Source organism: Perognathus longimembris, chromosome 1 (genome assembly GCF_023159225.1).
Source record: "Perognathus longimembris pacificus isolate PPM17 chromosome 1, ASM2315922v1, whole genome shotgun sequence".
Classification (NCBI taxonomy): Eukaryota; Metazoa; Chordata; class Mammalia; order Rodentia; family Heteromyidae; genus Perognathus; species Perognathus longimembris.
The window spans coordinates 78308671-78327421 of NC_063161.1; the positions used below are offsets into that span (position 1 = coordinate 78308671).

Consider the following 18751-nt stretch of genomic DNA (forward strand, 5'->3'; position numbering starts at 1 on the left):
ACATTTCTCAATCAGCCTGCCAATGTCTTTATCACTTCTTCACAAACAAGCAGTGAATTCTCCTACCTCTGCACCTTCAAGTTCTCTGTGTCATCTGTTGGCAGCACCCCATCCCTGAGTAGCCCCAAGCTCACCCCTTACTTCTCTCAGGTCTGCTGAGGCTTTCACACTAAGGGGCGGCCCTGGGAAGCCCCTTCTCCCTGCCCTCATTTCCTGCCCCCTCCTCACCTCTTCTCTTCTCTACCTCCTGCAGGGTTGCTTCTTTTTCATACTTTTTGTCTGTTTTCTTTTGCTCTGGTTTGCATCTCTGATTCCTAGAGCTGAGCTCTCCTGCCAGTCACCACAGCAGGGTTTATTAATGGCCCACAATGAGGAGCCTAGGGCTGGATGTCAGGGACCCGCTTCAGTTATGTACCACTCAGCACTCCATGCCTACCTCATGCAGCCCTGTGTGGACAGACAGGAAAAACTCTGCCCACCAGAAGTTCAGTCCATCCATGGTATTAGCTTTACCTCACCAAAGGGAAATACCTGAAATGAGCAACTTAAACAAGGTCATGAATTCACAGCCCACGGCAGCCTGTGGTGGGGAAAACAGTCATGGCGGGAGCATGTGAAGAATCCAGCTGCCCAAGTCATGGCAACATCAAGTTACGTCTTCCTTCCTCGGGTCTACAATGTCATTCTCAGAGCCCTGTTCACCACATCTTGCAGACTGACTCCACCATACACTACATATTCTCCCAGGCTTTCATTTGAAATCTCGGTGAGGCCACCTGTGAGCCCATAACTTTTGGATTCTGCATGCCTAGAAAACCAACATCACAGGGGCAATGCCAAGTCTGTTGCCAGCAGAAGCTGTGCTTGGCTCACCTGAAACACAGTGATGGGGCCCAAGATCCTTCATAAGCGAACGTTGGAAAACAGATCCTGGGAAGTGATTTCCTAAGCAGTCTTGTACAGGAGAGGCACCTAGGGGCTCTCTTTCAAAAAGTTCTGTCTTGGAATGTTTTTAAAGCAAATTAGTATTTTTCCATTACTGAGCCCAGATTCTAAGTTAACCTGGAGGATTTCTTTGTACTGTCCTGGGGCTCAGCACTCAACTTCTTTTTATTGGTGCCAGCTCTTGAATCCTCCTGGACCGCCTGATACATGTAATTCCTCCTTATCTGACCAAGCTGCAACCTTCTAAATCTTCCTGTCCTCTTCTTTATTGCTGATTTTCACTGCAAATTTGTCTAAAAGCAGCCAGCAATATACATGCCACAGTCCAAGTGCTGTGCTGCCTTGAAATTTGCACTATCAGATAAACTCGGCCATTGCCTTTAAACTTGGCCTCACACAAAATACAAAGCCTAGATAAAGTAGAGCAAGTCCTTTGCCACAATGTAGCGAGGATGGAAGAGGAGCTGGGGGGAAGAGGTAGCTCCGGATGCACGCCAGTCCTAGGCAGGACACGGAAGACATGGATCTCCTGCCTTCCTCATCCACTGTCACAGCTAACAGGGCACCAAGCATGTTTTCCATCTAAAGTATTGAGTGGCTCTTGGTGAAACTCTGACCATGGGTTCATGGGTCAGTAGAGCCCCACTTTAGCTCCTCATAATAAAAATCAGGTGAGATGGACACCAAGCCTGACTGCCATGCTCTGGCCATGGCTGTGTGTCCTTCGTGCTGTAGTCATAGCATAGCATTCGTGTTGACATTAACAGCCCTTCCCCAACACACAGTGCTCTGGGAGTCCCCAGCTGCTTTTGCCATGTATGCTTTAGAACATCTCAGCTGTCTCCAGGCCAGTGAGAGCAGGGTGTTCTTGCTAGTTTTCCTTGAAAATAGTGCTAGCCCCTTGGTGAGCCCATCTGGATACCACTTCCCCTCTCCAGGCTGGCTGTGCAAGGTCTGTGGTTGGCTCCTGTAGCACAGCTCACTTTCCTGGCCAGTTCACCTGACTCTGCTCATTCCTCACCTCCCTCCCTCCTGCTTGGCCTTGAGCAAGCCCAGGGGGCTTCCCCACCCCGAGGTCTTAGCAGTCTCTTATCCGTCTCTTTTACTACCCTGCCCCAGCTGGTCCTTGGCCTTGTCCTCCTTCCAGAGTCTTCTCTGGGCTACTTTAGCTGCTGAGCCAATTCCATGCTTCTCCGCTAATCTGCTATCTGAAGAATTCGTTACCTCTCAAGTCCAAGGCCATTGCATGTATTAGTGGGTTTTAATATACCGCCACATCACGAGAAGGAGGAATGAAGGAGATTTAAAACTCTTGTCTTGCTGAAAGCAGACAGATTGACTCAAAAATGACTCAGTCAATAAAAGATGAGCTCTGAAAAGGTTTCCCTTTTCTCAAAGGAAACTCGCCTTCCAGGGAATTAGGTTTCTATAAGCCCAGTGTCAGAAATTAATAATGCATCCACCATGCAGAGTAGATCCGGAGCTCCCAGCCTTGCACAAACCTTGCCCAGGCTTGGTGGATATGCTGTGTGCCACACCTCCTGGCAGGGCTGCCTCTGCCCAGCACTCCATGAGAACTGTCCTACCTAAGCCCTCTTGAAGGCTGCCTGCCTAACATGTCCACAGAAGGAAGCTCCTTGAGGCAGCTGTTTTCTGGTTCACACCTCTGGCCCCGGTAACGAGATGCAAATGTCAGTGATTCTCTGTCTAGTGTTTCTGGCTTGGAGAGCTGCATGTATATGCACATGTCAGTGTACATATCTTGAGGGTCTTCTGGAGGTCGATGTGTGACTGGCAGATGCATGTGGAAGCATCAAACTTTGGAGACTGTGGGTGACTGCCTCCCACAGCTGGGGGTGCTGAATCCCCTTCCCAGAGGCTCATACCTATATTGCAGCTCTACCAGGGACCCTTTAGGGTATGGGTAGTACTCAGGTTGGGTAGATATTTCCAGGCTCCTGCAGCTTCAGGAAAGCTAGGAACTCTGTTCTCCCATGATTATTGATGTAACCCTTGGCCCAAGGGCAGCCATGTGGGTCCACATACCGGTCATGGCGTCTATCTGTGTCCCAAGATGCTCTGCTCATGCAGACCTAGGACAAGCTGCCTGGCAGGAGCCTCTGGGCCTCTCTACGGAGGACCCTGGACAGGAGTCATTAGCCTGCCTTTGGGCTTGAGGGGCAGAGTACAGCTCTGATCACTGCCCATAGGAATATGTATAAGCAAGACCTATGGGGCCACCACATGCAGGGCAGAAGGTGCTTGGGCCTGCGTGCCCTTCTCCTTCAGGGGAAGCTTGTTGCTCACTGAGTCATAGCCAATGTCTTCTTCCTGGCCACACAAGTCTCCTCAGCTTCTCTCACTCTTGCCCTCTGCTCTGCTTAACTCCACTCTGACCCTGCTCTTCCTCCTTATCAGCTCCCATCACCAGCTGCCATGAGAGTTTCCCCATTTATATCCCCCAAAATAGAAGTTTTTTGTGTTGTTTTTTTGTCTGTCCTGGAGCTTAAACTCAAGGCTTGGACACTGCCCCTGGACTTCTTTTGCTCAAGGCTAGCACTCTACCACTTGAGCCACAGCACCACTTCTGGCTTTTTCTGTTTATGTGGTACTGAGGAATTGAACTGAGGGCTTCATGCATGGTAGGCAAGCACTCTACCACTAAGCCACATTCCCAGCCCCAAAAAGAGAGCCTTGGCCTTTTAGAGCCCAAATATGATGCCAACCTCTGCCCAGCCCTGTCCTTTAGCCAGACACTCACTCTGTATCCAGCTGGAAAGGAGGCCACATGCTACAAAACCAGCAACAGGGCTCTTGCCTCTCAGGCCCTGCTGCAGCCAGGACCTGCCTCTGTCCAGCTCTTCCTCTTTGTGCTTGTTTTGATGGCTGGGTGTCTGTAACCCTGCCCTCTGCTGTCCCACAGCCCCTTGTGCTAGGCATCTCCTAGTAAGGCCATGGGGCACTCAGACCACTGGACACAAGACAAGTATCCCAGGAGACTCATTTATGGCTGACAAGCTGCTGTCCACTGCCTTCCTTCTCAGGCACTGTAGGGTGCTGGGGTTCTATGAGTAAGGCCCTGTTCCTGCCCCCAGGAGTCTGTATGTAGAGGAGGTTAGCACAGACAGTCCACCTCAGCAGGTGGGTGTGTGCAGGCCCAGCTTGCTTGCAAACAGTGGCCCAAGGAGCTGGTAGGGAATGTGTTTGAGGTGGCATAGGAGCTTGGTCTTAAAGTCCGCCATAGAACATTTTCCCTTGCAACGAGGCCAAAGTACAAGCTGCTTGTGACATCAAGAATGAGAGGTCACTGGGCACTGGTGGCTCAGACCTGTAATGCTAGCTATTTAAGAGGCTGAGATCTAAGGATAGCATTTCAAAGCCAGCCTGGGTTGGAAATTTTGTGACACTCTTATCTCCAACTACACACTTAAAAAGCTGGAAGTGGAGTTGTGGCTCAAGTAATAGAACACTAGCCTTAAGCATAAAAGCTCAGGGACAGAACCAAGGCCCTGAATTCAAGTCCCAGGACTGGTGCGTGTGTGTTCGAGTGCACGCACGCACACACACACACACACGTGCGCGCACGCACGAATGAGAAGTCCAGCTGGGTGCCAGTGGTTCACACTTGTAATTTTAGCTGCTCAAGAGACTGAGGCCTGAGGATCACAGTTCAAAGCCAGCATGGACAGGAAAGTCTTTGAGACTTTTTATCTTCAATTATCCAGCAAAAAAAACAGGAATGGAGATACGGCTCAAGTGGTATAGCATCAACCTTGAGCTGTAAAAGCTAAGGGACAGTGCCCAGGCAATGAGTTCAAGCCCCAGTGCCAGCACACACACACACACACACACACACACACACACACACACACACAAAATAATAACTTATAATCAAAGCCGGGTGCTAGTGGCTCACACCTATAATCTTTGCTGCTCAGAAGGCTGAGATCTGAGGATCATAGTTCGAAGCCACCCAGGGCAAAAAAGTCCATGAGACTCTTATCGCCAATTAACCACCAGAAAACTAGAAATGGAGCTGTGGCTCAAAATAGTAGATAGAGCATTTGAGCATAAAAGGTCAAGGACAGTGTCCAAGCCCTGAGTTCAAGCCCCATGACAGATAATGATGATGATGATGATGATGATGATGATGATGATGATGATGATGATGATGATGATGTCCGTACTCTGAGAGTATGTATTGGCTACCTATAGTACACATTAAAGAACCTGGCTCTGCTCAGACTGGGTTTGCGCTCAGTGGTAACGGCCGGTCACAGGCAAAAGTGGTGCTGTTGGGTGGTGAGCCCTCATTTTAAACTTGGCAGGTTACTCTCCGGTGTACAGGGTGAGAAATGGGGGTCTGGAAGCCAGGATTTGGAGTACATCTGGAGTTGTGGACAGAGTCACTTGAAAGGGCCGATGCACCAGACAAGATGCTACAGCCCCAAGTCAGGACAGTTGGGATTGGGGGAGGAGAAAAGCCTCCCAACAAAGGCCACTAATAGTGGAGTGTGGTTCATCCATAGACAGTACCAGATGCTCTGGCTCTCAGTTTCCCCTCTGAAGGATGGAGAAAGTACCATGATGCCCCTTAGGCTATCACTAAGCTGCAACTGGCAATGTATGTGACCCTTCAAGACCCACTGGTCTTGACAAAACCCTGCTCTGAGGGACAGTGTTATGGGTGGAGGAGGGGCTAGGAATGACATCTATGCAAGTGACACAGCCCCAGACAGATAGCTCCACTGACAGGTAGTCCAAGGGTCTTTCTGAGCTGAGGCCTGCGTGACCAATAGATGCTACACGTGGGCCCTGGGGTAATGCCTCAAGTGGTATCAGCCATGGCCTTGTCACCACTTGGCAGGTAGCTGCTGGTAGAAGTCTCCCACCTGAGGCTGCAAGGTGGCCTACAGCTGGTAAATCAGCTGGGTACCATGATGCCAGCTCCCCCTTGAAGAACCCTGAGCTGACTGACTACCTACCACCTAGCCCTCTGTGGCCTGTTTCCTCATCTGTCAGTGCCACCCACCTCCCACCCCTGAGGATCAAAGATACCAGAAACTACCGTCTCCTTCCACCAGGGCTCAGCTGGTCCTCTGCTGCCTGGCACACTGTGGGGGCTGTGTAACCGGCACTGTGGGACCTCAGCTGCTCTGTCCTCGGGGTGGGAGAAAGAGTCTTCCCTAGAATATGATATCAGCACCCGCTTGTCACCCCAGGACTCTCCCACCCCGTAATCTGGTGGGCTGTAATTGCTGGTGTCTTTTCAAATCATTTTTGTGCTAGGTGACAAGCTGCTTGCTGGAGTGAGCAGTTAATCACACAGAGATGCCCTGTTTGAAAGCCGCTCCAAGCTTACCCAGGGGGCGTCTGCCAGCAGCCAGGCGGTGGGCACACAAACTGCTCATCTGCATATAATTCCAGGGCGAGTGTCTCCTCTCTGGTTTAAAACGTGCAATTTCCGGCCCAGCAGGGGAGCACAGGCACGTGATGGAGATTGGGTCTCTGGCATCAGTGAATTGGAGCGACCTCTTTTGGTCAGGGCAGTAGGCAGCCTGGCTAGTGAGTGGTGGTGGCATTGTGGAGACCATGATGTCCATTTTAGAATGGCTGCCCTACCTTACTCTGCTGGGTGGGTGCAGAGAGGGAGGCCTCTAAGGCGTCCCAGCTGGCACGGGCACCTGCCAGCCACTCAGGCTTCAGGCTGGGAATTGGATATGGGATGGGCAGGTCACCTCCGATGCATGGTCCCATGTCAAGGGAGTGGCTCCACCTCCCCATTCAAGCATCCCAGAGGATTATGCCCACAGCATGCCCACCGGAGCCTTGGACAGCTCACAGGGGAAGGGGATCTCCTCCATGGCACACTCCAGTCAGCCTCAGAAGCAGGATACGGACCCCCATCACAGCCGCTGCAGTACCCAACTTCCACAGCTGCTAATAAAATTGCATAAATATTTGATGGCTAATTATTAAATATTTAAAAATGTAAAACTGGAATAGTTTAGAAGTTAGCAAGACATGAATAATTCAGCCCCTGGAAGTGTGGCTTAGCTTTGGTTCTGAACAGGGCCAGCACCTCTGGGTGCCTGCTGGAGCCAGGGCATTGGCCCCAGGGACTCCTCAGGCTGGTCAGACTACACCAACCCAGAAACAGCAACTTCAAAGGGCTTCCTGTCACCACAGTGCATGGGGAGAGCCCCCGCCCCCTCTCTGAGCTTAGGATGGGGCTTCACATGGAGGTTTCCACATCCCACTCCTACCCCTTCCCCCACTCTAGCCCCCTGGGTTGCTGCCCAAGGCCTCTTAGAGGCAAGACCTGCTGACCAGGTGGGTCAGACCTTTCCCTGCTAGTCTGTGATCCTGCCTCTGCAAAGGCCAAAGAGCAAGCACTATCTTTACCCTCTGACCAGATGCATGAGAGCCCCCAGGGATCCCGCAAACAGAGGTAACAGAAAATAGACACCCCAAGGGAGCATATAGCCAGCTTGGGCAGAGTCTAGGCCATACCTGTCCACTTGGCTCTGACCACCAGTCTCTGTCCACTTGGCTCTGAGACTGTGCTGGTGCCAAGTTCAGAGCAGCTACCTCACTCAGCCTCCAAGTAAAGCTGCATTTTGGATGGTGAAGTATTAGTCCTGCTTGTGGCTGTCTTAAAGCCTGAAAATCCCTGCCTTGGTTAAGTGGATTTTGTTCACTTTTCAGAAAGAAAAATGGCTCTATCCCAAATCTCTAAAGGAACATTTCAAAAGCTGCTTCCAGTTTCTAACAGGGAGCTGCTCGGGGTCAGCAGCCCTGCTGCTCCACACCCTTCTTTGGCTCCCTTTCCCTGGCATGTCTAAGTCAAGGGGGGAAGGGTAAGAGTGAGAATACTTGGTAAGCCCTGTATTCCCAGAGACAAGTCCCCAGTTCTCAGCAAGCCCACATGGGCTCTCTCCTGGCTTCTCTGAAGAAGTGGCCATATACACATGCATGCACACACATGTGCATACTCATGCACACGCACGTACATCCCTCTCCACAGCCCACAGCACGGCTTTGGTCTGCCAACATTGAGACTTTGCTGCTGTGACTTGGTGGGTGAGCACTGTGTCCTGTGGGGGGCAGAGTGGGTGGCTTCACTGACAATTCCACTGGCCTGGGTTTGCATCTTGGTGTGTCTTGACTCCTTCTGGAACTCTCTGGAGGAGCTGTCAGATTCTGCTTGGTGCTTCAAGACACAGAGGCCATCTGTCAGCTCTGCCCTGGATTCTTCTTGGCTGGGCCCCCTTGGGACCCCATCTCCAGGGTCTAGATAAGCTCCTGCTCTGTTGATAGGAACTGCATGGCCTCCCACTGTCCTGCATTTCCTCACTATCCCACTGCCAGTGCAGATGCCTCATTGTCCCTCAGCTGTGTCCCCGTGTCCTGTCCCCTCTACCTTGCATCTTCATTGGGCAGAAGCTGAAAGGGTCTGGAATGTTTGGAGATGCCTCTTGTTTCACCCACCCTTACCTGGTACCAGAGCAGCTCTGCCATTTCAGACAGGAACTCTAGCTGGTCTGTCTCCAAGGACTGTTGAGAACAAAGTCCCGCTAGGCTTCCCAGGGCCTTGGGAATTTTGCGTGTTTTCTCTGGAGGTTTTATGCTTCTCTCCTAAGGGGAACCAGTGCTGAGTTCTCCTTCCTCCTCCTGTGGGTTTGGTGAGAACTGGAGGGCTGATGCTGGTATGGGCCAGGGGGCGGAGCCTTGTTGCAGCCCGAGGCATAATTGACAAACACCTTGCCCTGCCACACCTGCTTCCTGCCCTTCTGCATATCTGTGGCCATCTTCTCCCTGGTCTCTTCTCCCTGTCTCCATGTCTCAGTGTCTCCGTATCTGCCTGCCTCACAGTTGCTCCTCCGCCCTGCCCAAATCAGCCAGACTCCAGATTTCAGGCTGAGCCAAGTCTCCAGAGATTTGAGCCGTAAGTGCTCCTTTATCCCAGCATCTCTGCTCTCAGGAGCAGGTGTGCTCGTCTTTGCCAGCCTTTATCTGGCAAAGTGCAAGTTATTTTTGTCCTGTGTCCTTCCCACAGAACGTTCACAGTTACCTTCTGCAATTCCACGAGGGGCCAGGTGTTGGGCTAAGATGGGGGAGGGGTGTTAGGTCAAAGCTGTCCTGCAGCCCCCCTTGGACATGCCTAGGGCAGCCAGTGGCAGAATGCTGAGCTTGGAGGGAGTTGCTGGGAGCAAGGCCTTGCCTGCTCCAGGACCTCTGGCAGCTCACCCAGCCCTCACAGCTGTGACCACACTCATGTCTGGCTCAGGGCTTTGCACAAACAATCACATCCCTCCCTTTGGCCCTACTTATCACTTGCCATGCTTTTGCCTCTGCTGTTCTCTCCAGGAGGACCACCCAGAGCCAGACCTATCCATGGAAAGGGCTGTAGGAGAAGAAGGCGTGGGTAGCCCCTCCTGGGACAGGCTAGGTTCTGGAAGTGGCAGAGTCATTGTTGAGAGGCAGTGTCTGGGGCTAGAAGACAACAGCAGGCCGGGGCCATTTCTCCCAGTGCCCTTGGCAAAGACTCCAGCCAGAGCTCAAAGTGCCTCGATGTGTTCCTCACAGAGTATGGATGTGGGCTGGGGCTGGACCTTAGGGCTGGAAAAAGGCTTCTGCAAACAAGATTGCCCTTTCCCGTGGTGGTCTTGGTCCCCTGATGTCTGTAATGCCACACATGCTGTAACAGGAAACTGGACCTACCACAGCAGCCAAGGCCAGAGGCTGGCAGCTTATTCCTGGGCCACAAGCTCTGCCTGTGAGTACCAGCTACCCAACAGGACGCCTCATAAGGGCTAAGAGCAGTCACCTCAGGGCTCTGGGCAGCCTCCATTCCTGATCACTCAAGAAGAGACTACATGAGAGCCTCTAGCAAGAAAGCAGTGACGTTTCCAAGGTGGGAAACCCATCTTTTATTTATTTAATCCAAACTGTCATGTGAATTATTCATCCCCATTTATGTAAGCCATTGAACTACAAGAGTACTAGAGAGCAACACATCGACTTTCCAGTGCCCTAAAAATGGAGCAATTGTTGACTGGTCTCCTTCCCCGGACAAATTTTGTGAAACCACACGCACACACACTTTAGCCCCCACTTCCCTGGGGGAAGTGGCTTCCCCTCCAAGCTGCCAAGGGCCAGAGGCCCTTGGGGCTCGCAGTTGCCTGGCACATGGCTATCAGTACCATGTCCTCCCCCCAAAGTGCACACTGACAAGCTGTGGGTGTGCCCTCCCACAGACCTGAGCTCCGCCTGCTTCGGAGGCTGGTGAACTGCACAAATGGGACCCATTTCCTTCTCCAAGGTCAGGCTACGTTATTGCCAAGGTTTAATTTTTCCCCTGGACATGTGTGATATATCAAAGGCATGCGGTCCTGGCAAGACTGAAATATCACCCCTGAAGTGTGGACTGTGAGTTTCTCCCTCTTGTGGCATCGGCTTCTTCCTGCTGGGGCTCCATCCTGAAACACAGGATGAATACAGGTCAGGACTGCCAGTTAACCTTTTGATTCCAAAGTCTGATTACTCCATTAATCAAGGGCTCTGGCCTGCATCCCACCAGTGGAACTCTAAGCTGCAGATAAGGTAGTAAATTGAGGAGTGTCCAAGACAGGGCCAGTGGCCAGGCAGCCACAGCCCCACAGGTGGACATTGCCATGCAACCCTCTGACAGGCTGGGTTTTTTTCAGTCTATGTCTCTCCCCAGCCCCAGGACTCCTTATTCAGTGTGATTCGTGAATGTTCTGCAGTGTGATTGGCAGTGAGGACAGGGACAGCCCTGCCTGACTTCATCCCTGTGATCAGGCAGGTGTGCATTTTAATGCCCAGATACTTCATTTGTGAAGTGGGGAGTGGGCTTATCACTCTGTCTTGGTGACATGGCTGTCAAGTAAGTGTGTGCATGTGATATGGGGCTGGCGTTTGTACCATCTGTAGAGTTGCCCACCACGCTGCCATCAATGTGCACCTCGCCTTTAGTTGAATAGATCCTCAGGATGGAATCTGAGGACAGCCAGGGCCCTGTCACCCTGGAGTTAGGTGAGGATGTAAAGAAGGCAGAGTCAAATTGGAGCCCAGCCTTCCCCAGGTCTTCCTCAAGGGCTTTTGGTTCCCACTTGGCTCCTATGGGAGGTGGGCACCCCCACCTCTGCTTGGCTCTCCAGAAAGCCTCCAAAGCCCCATGGTGCTCCAGGGCCTGTGTCCAAATGTTTTGCTCTCACTTCTCTAGGCAGCCAAGCAGGGCCTCTGTGCTGGGCATGGACCATGGAACCACTTGGCCTCTGGGCTCATTCTGACTCAGAACTGTCCTCTCTTGGCAATGCCAGTGGTCACATGACTCAGAGAAGCCTGTGTACCCCTGACCAAAGCATCATTGCAAGCCTTAACTTCACACACATACCCTTCCCAGCCAGGCAGACACCATCCTGTGCCTTGTCCTATAGTTTAGCAGAGAGAAGCTAGTAGCTGGTAGCTCACCTTTCAGGCAGGATAGGGCTCACCCAGGTCTGGCTGGTGTGATGGGATTTGTCCATCACCTATATGGCCAGTTAGGCCCCAGCTTTTTGCATCTTCTCCCTTCCCCCACTCCCTCAGGTCCAAGTCCTTCAAGGAACTTTCCTGAGCTCCAGGCAGGACCTCCAGAAAGCACCCAGCTCAGGAGGCAGCTCTGTGCATGTTTAAGTGGAGCCAGGCTCAGTAATTAACTGGGGGATAAATCAAGGTTTAATTACTCGGAAGGCACCTTCAATGAGAGATTCATGATAATCGTGCATCCTCCTGGTGGCTTTGCACAGCTGGTTTCTCCCCGAGTGGCAGTAAACCACAGTGGGCAGGAAGGGGGGTGATCTACCCTGAATGATATGTGAACGGGGTGCCCAGTGGGGCTGGCTAGCATCTCTCAGCTCAGCTGTAGAGTCTTCTAACACCTCTGTGGGGACACCCTCCTCAAAATGGCCCTGAAGGAAAATGATGACTTCCATCTACCTACCTCCCTGTCTCTTCAAGCCCACTGTGCTGATGCTATTCTGGCTCATGGGGGCAGGGTCTCGGGCTGCAACCTGGGAAGCTTAGTCAAGTCCACTGTGCCGCTGCATACCCAAGCCTTCCACTCCAGACCTGCATTCCTAGTGCTGTCCCTCCAGAGCAGCCTGACCTGGACTCTGCTGGCCTGTGGGGACCAGTTACCTTTCTCCACAGTTCCTAACAGTGACCTGGAGTGGCTTTCATGTTCTTGGTCATTGCTGAGAACATCTCCCCCCCCCAAAAAAAAAAATTGAGGTTAGGCATAGAATTTAGCGCTGGAAGCCTGTGGTATCTGGCTCCAACATCTGTCTTTCAGATTCTCTGTTTTCTTTCAAGTTACTGTTGTTAATACAGAAACTTTATTATCACTGCCACCAGAAGGTCACACTGCTTATCAGCTTGTCCTTTTCATTCCAATTCTTCTGAGTGTCCAGATCCAAGCCCGCAGATGCAGTGCTGCCTCAGCCATCCCCAGGCAGCTGGGACCTAGGTGGGGATGTGGCTTGTCCTTGCTACCTGGCTCTGTCCTCCATGTCTATGTCTGGCCACTGCTCTAGGTCACAGCACCTTGGTGATGAGCTCACGATTTCCTGTCCTCTCCCTGCAGAGCTACGGAAACAGGTGGAGAGTGCTGAGCTGAAGAACCAGAGGCTCAAGGAGGTTTTCCAGACCAAGATTCAGGAATTCCGCAAGGCCTGCTACACGCTGACGGGCTATCAGGTCGATGTGACCACAGCAGGCCAGTACCGGCTGACATCACAGTATGCAGAGCACAAGACGGACTGCCTCGTCTTCAAGGTAGGTCCTGTGGCACGGCCACAACTGCTGTCACCAAGCTCACACCTCCCTTCTAGTCAAGCACAATGAATGGTATCTTTCAGCTGAAGCAGTCTAGCATCAGCAAGACCTTGTTTGCTAGGACAGAAGAGGGCTCTGGGCCACTTGTACCTTTGGCTCCTGTTTTGACTTGTCCCTGTCACTTTTTCATACCAGCCATATGCACTGTGTCCTCCATGTATCATCTCTGCAGGTTGGAGGCATCATAGCATATGTCACCACCTAGAGAACTAAAGTTACGAAAGAGCAGGATGGGTACCTTTAGAGCTGTCAGACCTAGACCCTCTGGTGGACACAAGAAGGGCAGGGAAAAGCCAGGTGTGTGTGTGTCTGTGTCAGTACACAGTCAGTAACTGAGCCAAAGGTGCCAATGTTTAAAGTTGACTAGAAGAGCCAGGGCCAACTCCACAGGAGGCAAGAGGGCTAGGCACTGGGTGGGACTGCTGCCTATATGAGCTGCATGACTCCATGCAGCCCATGGCAGATGAGGCCAGGGGCTTCCAAGGAGGGACCTCCCTATGGCCAGAGCTCAGGGGCATTGTGGCTGGGCTGTGGCCAGCCTTCACTTCTACAGACATGGGGTCAAGGAGCCCTCATGGTGAGCAGTTCTAGCAACAGAAGGAACAGTCACATGGACAGTAGGTTGATGGCCTTGCATGGGCCTCAGGCAACTGGAAATTGACTGATAGAGGTGGTACTGTGTTCCTATCTTGGTGTTGGGTGTCTATTGGGAAGGGTTGACCCAGCACCTGTTAGGGAAGGATGGGACAGGTGGGGATGTAGCCCCTCTTAGGACTGGCCAGATGCAGATGTGCATGAGCCACCTCAGCTCCCAGCAGTCACTTCACAGAAACAGGAGCCAACTTTTTTTTTTCAACTTTTACTTTTATTTGAAAGGTATCCCTGATGTGGCCTACAGAAATCCAAGCAGAATTTAACAAAAACTGAACACTGGCTCCCTGATTTCCTTTTATTCAGACCAGTGGCTTACCTTCCTTGCTCCTGTCCATCTGTCCCCGCATTCACTATCTCCCCCATCTTTGTGGCCAGAGCATTGCCTCCGGCATGGTGCCACCATCCTGCTGTTTCTCAGCACTCCCTGTACATTCTCCAGAAGTCAGATTATGTTCATCCATTTTTACGCTTCCTGAAACTGAAGGCTTTGAGTAAGTAAATAAATATTCAAATGCCCAAAGCCTTTAAACAAATAGGCTATCAGAAGTGTACTTCTTCGCTTTTGTATAATTCTGTGTACTTTTGAATACCTCAGGATCACTGATGGGTGTTTAATTTGATGCACTGTAGAAGTCCTGTTCTTGAAAAAAGATTAGGTAAATGAAGACGTGCTTGGGAACAGTCACATATCAGACAGTGCTGGAGAGCACAAGGCAGAGTTCACTGCAGTGATTGATCTTATAAAAACTTCCTCCAGGGAAACCTCGGAAAACCTTCCAAAGTAGTCTGTATTTATTGATTGTTGAAAATACAGAAAGTCCAAAAGAAGAGAACAGTTTGTGAGACTTGGCCTCTAACAGATAGTCAAGGTTAGCATTGCTATGCTCAGACCCATGTGAGCAGGTCATCTGCATACCCGGTTCCTGTCCTCACAGGCTCAGGGGTACCTACACCTTCTTCCAGCCTACTTGAGGTTTCCTCCTAGGTGTGTGTGAAGCTGGCTGTATACCCTGCCCAGCAGGGTCAGATTTTATGGTTCAAGCCTCTATAGGACACATCTGGTGGAGGGAAACAGTAGTCGCTGACCCCATTCCTCCTAGCCACCCCACATTCACCACATGGGAAACTAAGTTGCACCTGCCCACTGCTCCTACTGTCCACTGACTGCCTGTCTCTGTCTAGTCACTATGCCCCTGACATCTGTGAAGGTGGGTTTGTGCTTCTGGAGACTAGAGCCTGTCCAGAAAATCAGGCCTATACTTCCTCTGAGGCTGCAAAGGCATCAGCCCTTCCAGCCTTAGGTGACTCCTTCACCATGGCTGGAGGGACACGGATACCTCCTCCAGCCGCCTTCTGGGGTCAACAGATAAATACTCCCCCCAGGCAATGGCTTGAGCAGTTCTCCAGGAGCTCAGTCCCTACATGACCCACAGCTGCCCCTGTGACTGCTACAAAACAGTGTGGCAGCTCTGGTGTCTCCCTCACGGGCTGGTGTTCCATAGGTCTCAGAATGTGCACAAGTTCTGGGAGACTGGCATGACCTAGTGAGGGCCATGTTGAATGGTGGCCTGGTGAGGCTCATGTGTCACGTGGTGGCCTGCTGCAGATCATGTCCTGGACTGGGTGTGGTGGCCATCTCAGGAGCAAGGATGCAGTAGTCTTGACCCTCCAAGCATCCTAGTACTTTATTCCTTGCTATGTTCTGGTAGGGGGCAAGGCTGTAGGCAGTGTGGCATGAGTCTGAGAGGTTATATCTTGCATACCGCTGAGCTCCTGACTTCCTCTCAGCCTGCGCCCCCTCCCTTCTTGTCCACAAATGGAAAACCTCCCACTAGACAGATACTGGTAGAGCAGGCCCATCATGGGAGCTGGAGGGACGCTACTGTCTGGTTCAGCATGACCCACAGATGCTCCTAGCACCTGTCCTGCCTGTCACAGCAGTTTCCACAGTGGACCCTGCAGCTGGGGCTCATAGAGAAGGATCTAGGGTCTGACCCCCTCAGCCTTGCAGTCCTCTGCCTTTCCTAATGCAGAGTGCAGAGCCTAGAGAGGCCTGTATGACCATGGTCTCACTGGGCATCTGGATGGCCTTACCAGACCTTCTTGGCACCAGGTCTTCCTCTGGCTAAGGGTCCTCCAAGCTGGTTTGGCAGTCCTGCCCCTGTACTGAGAGGACAATGTGGGCCATCAACCCTTCCAGCAGAAAATCTGTTACCAGTATACCAGAACTGGCTCTGCCCTGTCCTATCCACCTCTGCCTTTTCTGTACCCGTGGGAACAGAGGCACCAGAGCCTGCTGGTGCCACTAATGCCATCTTTCATCTGCTGGCCAAGGCACGCCAACAGTCTGCTGGACAGATGGATGGGAAGAGAGCAAGAGGAAAGATAAACAGACCAGACAGTAGGCTGGGCCTGGGGCCTTGTCCCCACCCAGCCACTGGACCCAGTGTGACCATGGTTAAGTTAGCACACACACTCACACATCTGACCCAGCCACTTCTGCTTATTTTATTTTCCTGAACATGATTTCCAGGCAGGCAGGCAGGCAGGCAGGAAGGGGTTTGAGGAAGTTAGAAATAGCTGAGGTCTGTTTCCAGCCGAGCAGGTTCTGCAGATGTGTGCTGGGATAATTGAGGGTTTGCATGCAGCCCTAACACCACGCTTTCCATCCCAGTGGCGACCCAGCCACTGTTGCCGAGTGGGTGGAGGAGCTGCTGCCCAGGCTGTTGGGCTGCCATGTGTGCAGGGAAGCAAGGGAGCTTGGCTTCAGAACAGCCAGTCCTCCCTCCCAAGAAGACTCTCATCTCAGAGTCTTCAGCATTTCCTTGCAAAGGTTTGTTTCACTGCTCTGCACTGACGGCCAGGCCTGAAAAGATACCATACTGTCCCATGGGACAGTGCACAGGAGTACCTGGACTCCCAGTCTGTCCCTGCTGATCTAGCTCCCCGTGGCTCACAAGGATCGGCACCTGTCTTCCCACCCTCCCCTAGCTTAGCAGGGAAGCTTCCTGTCATGCAAGAGCACACAGCAAACATGATTTGTAGAGAAACCTGTGAGAGGCTGGTGATCTTGTGGGCCTTAACTCCATGCCTGGGAATGCATCATGTCCTGGCATGACCCAGAGCTTGCAAGTTCTAGCCAGGGCTAGAGACAGTGAGATTCTGGAAGCATATGAATGGACATGAGTGCTATGTATCTTAGTCTATGTATCTTAGTGCTATGCATGGTGCTATGTATCTTAGTCTTTTAGCTGGAGACCGTAGGACTAGCTTATGAGGGGAATTATCTGTATGCATAAATGCCAATCCATAGGTATGGCTGGTGTGGCTTATAGTGCCTGCTTGGTAGGTGGCCCATGGCACGTCTTCCCACCTTCACCATCACTAGGGATTGAGCTGGGTATTTTTGCCTTAGTACAGAAAACTGGGGCAGTAAGACTGGCTGGGTTTGGTGCTGAGGGTCTCGCTCTGTGCCAGCAGAGGAGGTTTCAGCAAGCTGCTGGACCACAGCAGCCTCCCGATCTTCCCTGGCAGTATGGAACAATGTGGCACTGTCCCATGTGTGGTGTAGATTCAGTGTTCTTTGTAAGAGGTCTAGCTTGACTCACAGTGGGACTGTGTCACCTCTTCCAGAGGCTTTGTGCCTGGGCACATAAGTGGCACTTATTTAAATAGGAGCTGACCCACCTGCCTGAGAGGATGGGCCCAGCCTGGGTACATTGTGATTCTGACTGCTTGGCTCTCTGGAAGCTGATAGAGCCCACGCATGAAGCAGGAGGGGCAGGTGAGGAGGCGGCCAGCTTCCGCACACCTGCACCCTCAGTGCCAGGGCTGCTAGAGAGCAGCAGGTGTGGGAAGGGGGAAGGAAGAAGAGCCAGGTGATATGCAGCAACCCTGTGCCCAGGTCCCTGGGGCACATGTGCCCCACCACCTGGAGAGCCTGGATCTGTTGGATATCTGCATCTACAGAATGAACACAGAGGATGATTTCAGATGTTCATATTGTTTGATGATCTGTTCGTTTCCTTCCCCTAAGCACACCTCTGGGGGAAAGGTCCTCATGGCTGCTGAAGCCCAGTTTGTAGGACACCGGATACCTTGCTTGCTGGGCCTGTCTGCAATGTGCCCTGAGCCCATGGCTACCACAGTGACTTCTCCAAGCTGTTGCACACACCAAGGCCTGCAGGCATCTTCCCTTAGGCCTTGGACTCAGACCATGTATAGCCATAGGTTGACCACATTCAAATAAAACTTCAGTTATGGCACTGAGCTTTGGACTTTACATAATTTCTACAGTGCACAAAGTATTTTTCTTTGGGCTTTTGAAAACTAATCAGCTTTAAAGAAAATTGATAGGTTTACAGAAAAATTTCTCCAATATCCTGGACCTCACCATGTGGTTTCCTCTGTTGATAATGTTACTGCTGGCCAGAATCTGTGATTCACATGAGGGCTCACTCTTGGGGTTTGTGAAAATTCTGGGGCTGTGCAGCGTCCCACCAGCCCTTGGTCAGAGCCCTCGTCCTCACTCACTTGGACTTACTTGTAGAAGGGTGCTGTGCACAGTCACTGGGAAAAACAAGGCCATGGGTGTCTAGCACCTCATCTGCAGCTTCAGAGTTGGCCTTGGGAAAATTACTTCCATTTCCTTGGGACAGTCTGGGCTGGCAATCCCACTTCTCGGGTGCTTGGGGAAGTGGCAAGCTCATAAATAGCTCATCCTCTAGGCCCTCTCCTCCCATCTGCTGTGGCTCCTATCAGTCTGCTTGCTGGCTCTGGCATTGGATCCAGTGCAGAAGACTGGGTGTTCCAGCTGTTGAGACGTGTACCTGCATGTTCATCTTTATCTTCTGACTGATAACTTCCTATTTACTGTCTTCACACACAGCGGTCCCACCAGGCTGCAGTACTCACCCTGTTCTAAGGATGCCCAGAGCCTTCTGCCCACTCCCCAGGACATTCTTGACCTCCTCACCCCTCTGCCTCTCTGTTCTCTGTGGGGCCTGTGGCCCTCTGGGCCACTCACAGAGAGACAAAGAGTGGGGAGCTAGGCTTGGAACCCCTGGGAAAGTCGTTTACGCTGTGTGTGTGTGTGTGTGTGTGTGTGTGTGTGTGTGTGTGTGTGTCTTTCTCTCTCTCTCTCTCTCTCTCTCTCTCTCTCTCTCTCTCTCTCTCTGTTTGCTAGTATCTAAGGCTCTGTCTTACTTCCTTATCACACCCAAAACTCACCTGCCTGGCCAGGCCATGCACT

General features: G+C 51.9%; 1 protein-coding gene across 2 annotated transcripts in view; it reads left to right on the forward strand.

Moving 5' to 3' along the window:
• Positions 1–18751, forward strand: part of Mad1l1 (mitotic arrest deficient 1 like 1) — a 305826-nt gene that overhangs the window by 239405 nt on the left and 47670 nt on the right. For both annotated transcript variants that reach the window (XM_048330376.1, XM_048330385.1), the window contains one exon: positions 12596–12786. In XM_048330376.1, coding sequence (XP_048186333.1) covers positions 12596–12786 — 191 coding nt within the window. The remainder of the gene's footprint in view (positions 1–12595; positions 12787–18751) is intronic.